Genomic DNA, 4769 nt, shown 5'->3' on the forward strand with positions numbered 1-4769 from the left:
TCACCCCGCGGGCAAACAGCCCCTCCCGTTGTCCTCCCCTCTGGCAGCTCACTAGAAGTCGGAAGTTAAAAACTTTCGCTCGACCTGGCGTCGCCAAGGTTGGAGAGCACGGGGCAGTCTCCCAAGCAGTCTGGGCCAATGGTCTTCTGTCTCCAGATTTAGGCACGAAAAAAAGAAATTAAAAACCAAATGAGCCCACAGTCCCTAATTGCTCTTTTCTCATCTCGGAACTAGAATGGACCCGAGAAATTTCTAACTTCCGGTATCTCATTTTACAAAGAAACTGAGGCCCGGAGATGGAAGAGGGTTTGGGGGTCCCCCTCCCCGCGGGCAAACTCTACTTTTCCTCCCTGTTTTAGGGCAGAGGGAGTCAAAACCAAAGTATAACTACAGGTAGGTCAATTGGGATTCGCTCGTGGGTGTTGGGAGAATGCAGAGTAAAAGGCTTCTGGGACCCCAGCAAGCACTGGGACCTCAGCGCTGCGGCTCATCCACCTTTCCCTCACTGGTCACACCAGGGCCCTATGGATTGATTATTACGACTTCCTATTTAATTTGAATTATATCCCTTTCCCTTGACGTGCTGAGAACAGCAAAACTCTTGCTCCGACCCACCCAAGTAATGGGACCTCTGATCTCCCAAGCCTTTCTTCCGGCCCCAGCTCAGAGGTCCCTTACGCCTCACCCTGTCCCAACCACCCGCTCTAGAGAAGCGCAGTGGAGCGTCCATCCACCAAGTCCTTAGACTCTATCCATATTTCCCGGTTACTGTCAGTCTCGCCCTCTAGACTGCGGATCTGGGGCACAGAGAGCTGTCCCACGGCTCCTTGTACCAAGTTCCTATTACTGGGCCTGACACTCAGTTGGCACGCAATAAAACTGAAGTTGGCATTTGACGAAAACACCCCTGGCTCTCCTCCTCATTAACTTTTCCTCTCCAACCCTCTGGCCGTTGGGATTTCTTGCAAAGAACGGGCCTTAAGGCTACAGTGCTCCGAACTTGGCCCAGAACGGCCAGTCCAGGAGGAAGGCAGTGTAAGCACAGAGAAGCCCAGAGCGGGTGTGGAAGAGTAAAGGTCAGAGACGGGCTGGAGGAGCAAGAGAGGAGCGAGAAAGCTGTGTCCCGTCCCCCACTGCTGTTGCGACCCGGGTGGGATGCAGCGGCAGGGGCTGCGCCGGGCGCCGCGCCCCTCCCTGCAAATAGCATAGGCCCCCGCCCCCCTCCGCCTTGGCTGGGGGCTGCCGAGCAAGTGGCAAATGCCGGAGGTGGGGGCTCCCGAGCCGCGTTGGAGGAGGGGGCGGGGGCGAGGCTCAGCGCCTTCTCGCCCCTTCTTCAGCGAGAGACGCGGCGGCGGCAGAGTCCCTCAGCCTCGGTCATGTGATAGTCTCGAAGCGCGAGCTGCGGGGGTCTCGGCGTCTCGGGGACCATTACAAAACGCAGCCAGGAGAGCGCGTCGCTGCCACAGCCGCCGCCGCCTCTCCAGCTCCAGACGGGCCCGAGAGAGGGGCGGCAGCTGCGGTACTGACGGCTGAACGGGCCCAGGCCAGCTCTGCGCCCTCCAGGCGTTCGCAGACGCCCCCGCCCGCCCGCCGCTAGCGCTCGTGTCCAGCACCCCCGCCCCTCCGCAGAGCCCACAGGCGCCGCTGCTGCAGAAACCAACAAACTTTTTCCCTCAGGCGACCGCTTACAGCTCTGTCCCCAGCTCCGCTGCTAGCCACCAGAGAAAAGAGAGACGCAGGCTGAGGGAGCCGAGCTTCCTTCCCCTTACCTCTCCTCTCCCCTTCAGGAGAACGGGAATTCCAGAGCAAACTAAGTGGCTGGTCAAGGGGTAGGGCTCAGGACGCTGTTAAGTCCCGCCGCCTCTGGCCTCCGAGACTACAAGCGCCAACTCGGATTTAAAGGGCCAGAGTCCTGACTGCCCAGTCCTACCTCCCAGTCCGCTGGGCCTGCGCTTTCTTCGGACGGAGAAAAAGCAGAGAGGCCGGAAGGGAACACGCCCTCTCCCTCCACCTCCTCCGCCAACTCCCGCGCTCAGCCTCTGGCCGGCCACCCACGGGAAAAGGCCGAGAGGGTAGAGGTGAAGCTGGCGCGCCCCACCCGCGGCTGTGCACACAGGTCGGCAACCGTCGGGGCCAGAAGTTGCGAGCGTCGGGTAGCTAAGTTGGCCCAAGAGGCCAAAAACGGAGACCCCAGGCTGCAAAGAAAAGGCAGGAGAGAAACGGCTAGAGGGTCTGCGGGGGCGGGGAAAGGGCGGGGTGGCGGGGCCGACAGGGAGGAGTGGGGGTTAGTGGAGACAGCCAGGCCCCGGGAGCGGGGTGCGGAGCGACGCTGCTGTCCACTGTGGGCCAGAGGGCGGTGGAAGCGCCGGGGGCGATGCCGCGGCCGGGGAAGAGTTCGTACAGCGACCAAAAGCCTCCCTACTCTTACATCTCGCTGACCGCGATGGCCATCCAGCACTCGGCAGAGAAGATGCTGCCGCTGAGCGACATCTACAAGTTCATCATGGAGCGCTTCCCCTACTACCGCGAGCACACGCAACGTTGGCAGAACAGCCTGCGCCACAACCTCTCCTTCAACGACTGCTTCATCAAGATCCCGCGGCGGCCCGACCAGCCCGGCAAGGGCAGCTTCTGGGCACTACATCCCGACTGCGGTGACATGTTCGAGAACGGCAGCTTCTTGCGACGCCGCAAGCGCTTCAAGGTGCTGCGCACTGACCACACACACCTGCACGCGGGAAGCACCAAGGGCGCACCAGGCACTGGGCCCGGAGGGCACCTACACCCTCACCACCCGCACCATCCGCACCACCACCACCACCACCATCACGCTACCGCGCACCACCATCATCACCACCACCCGGCCCAGCCGCCCCCCCCGCCGCCCCCTCCGCACATGGTGCATTATTTCCACCAGCAGCCGCCTCCAGCTCCACAGCCGCCGCCGCACCTCGCATCACAGCCCCCGCAGCAGCCGCCGCAGCAGTCGCAGCCTCAGCAGCCGTCTCACTCCGGCAAGATGCAGGAGGCGGCGGCCGTGGCGGCGGCAGCAGCTGCGGCGGCGGCGGCGGCTGTAGGCAGCGTGGGTCGCCTGTCGCAGTTCCCGCCCTACGGGCTGGGCTCGGCTGCTGCCGCTGCCGCAGCCGCCGCCGCATCCACGTCGGGCTTCAAGCATCCATTTGCCATTGAAAACATCATCGGCCGGGACTACAAGGGCGTGCTGCAGGCCGGCGGGCTGCCCTTGGCGTCCGTCATGCACCACCTGGGTTATCCCGTGCCAGGCCAGCTGGGCAACGTCGTCAGCTCCGTGTGGCCCCACGTCGGAGTCATGGATTCGGTGGCTGCGGCCGCCGCCGCCGCTGCCGCGGGAGTCCCTATGGGCCCCGAGTACGGGGCCTTTGGGGTGCCGGTCAAAGCCCTGTGCCACTCAGCAAGCCAGAGCCTGCCTGCGGTGCCCGTGCCCATCAAGCCGACTCCAGGGCTGCCGCCTGTGGCCGCCCTGCCCCCGACGCTCACTGTCCCCACGGCTGCACAGCAGCCGCCGGCGCCGTCCACCGTGTGCCCTGCAGCCGCGGCCTCCCCCGCTGCCTCTTTGATGGAGGCCACCGCCCCGAGTGCGTCCGAGAGCAAGAGCGGTTCCCTGCACTCGGTGCTGGTGCACTCCTAGGGTACCCAGCGGGCTGGGGGAGAGGAACGCGTGAAGAGACCCAGCCTTTGCGGGAAAGGAAGGTATTTAAAACAGACAAACAAACCCGAAAGTGGATTCTCCAGTGGTCTGAATAAATATAACAGTTCTCATGTCTGTGTTTATACTATGTTGTGCAATCAGATTAATGAAAGGCAATTTTCAGGTAAGAGTTTCTATTGTAATTAATATTATAAATCCATAAATTATGGGGGGAGGGAACGAAAGAGTTTGGGGAAGTCTCATTCGGGCAAATTGGAAATGGATTTCGATTCTTCTTCCTGGGAGCAGAAGCTGGCAGAGCTAAACCTCCCTGGGAGAAATCCAAAAGAGAGTGACAGTGAAACAGACCTCAGCCACAAAGTTTCTCTCTGGTTTCATCCCAGACTGCCGCCTCTCTTGAACGTTCTGGACAAAACTGCTATTCACTAAGGAAGTCTCCTTTTATATAAGAAGGAAAAGAGGAAGCAGCACTTGATACTGTTATATTCCTGGTCAGTGAAACGGGCAAGAACACGGTATCCTGAGTAAAACCTCTTTGGGCGGCAGTATGACCCTCACAAGGATCTTGGGAAACAGTTAAGTTTCTTAGCTCTAACCAGAGGGTCCAGAAGGCTAGAAGGAACAGCTAAAGCAATTAGTTTGCACAAAAGAGAATGGCAGGAGCTTACAGAGCAAAGCCCCAGATCCCAAAAGTAAGTTCGAAAAAACGTAACCAAAGAGAGATATTAAAGGCGACTTCTACTTGCAATTCGTTTGTGAATCAATCGGATGAGACCTTTGAAGAGCCCCCCAAAATGTGAATTCCAATGATCCATTCCATTTGGGATTTTCTTTTTAAAATCACTTGCATCACGGGACTTTGTTCCCTTAACTCATGAATGCAAGAAAAACCTGCCATGTCACCCGACAACATTGCTTTTAACGCTTCCAAGAGCGTTTTGCCTTCCAGCCTCCTTGGGACAGATGCGTGATAATGACCGGTCAACTTTGCAAGATGCCATCGATTTGGAATTCGGATTTGGTACTCCGTGTTTTTTGGGCGCTTTCGTCTTTCAGGCTAATTCTTCAGTTTCAGTTCACG

General features: G+C 59.0%; 1 protein-coding gene across 1 annotated transcript; it reads left to right on the plus strand.

Moving 5' to 3' along the window:
* The first annotated feature begins 2374 nt into the window (after positions 1-2374).
* Positions 2375-3667, plus strand: FOXB2 (forkhead box B2). Its single transcript, XM_047769551.1, has one exon. It carries the CDS (start codon positions 2375-2377, stop codon positions 3665-3667), a length of 1293 nt encoding a protein of 430 aa, XP_047625507.1.
* Positions 3668-4769: the final 1102 nt, after the last annotated feature.

This window comes from Phacochoerus africanus, chromosome 2 (assembly GCF_016906955.1).
Source record: "Phacochoerus africanus isolate WHEZ1 chromosome 2, ROS_Pafr_v1, whole genome shotgun sequence".
Classification (NCBI taxonomy): domain Eukaryota; kingdom Metazoa; phylum Chordata; class Mammalia; order Artiodactyla; family Suidae; genus Phacochoerus; species Phacochoerus africanus.

What these genes read in the sequence shown, in the direction of transcription:
- FOXB2 (XM_047769551.1), top strand. Translation starts at nt 2,375, where the DNA reads ATGCCGCGGCCGGGGAAGAGTTCGTACAGCGACCAAAAGCCTCCCTAC.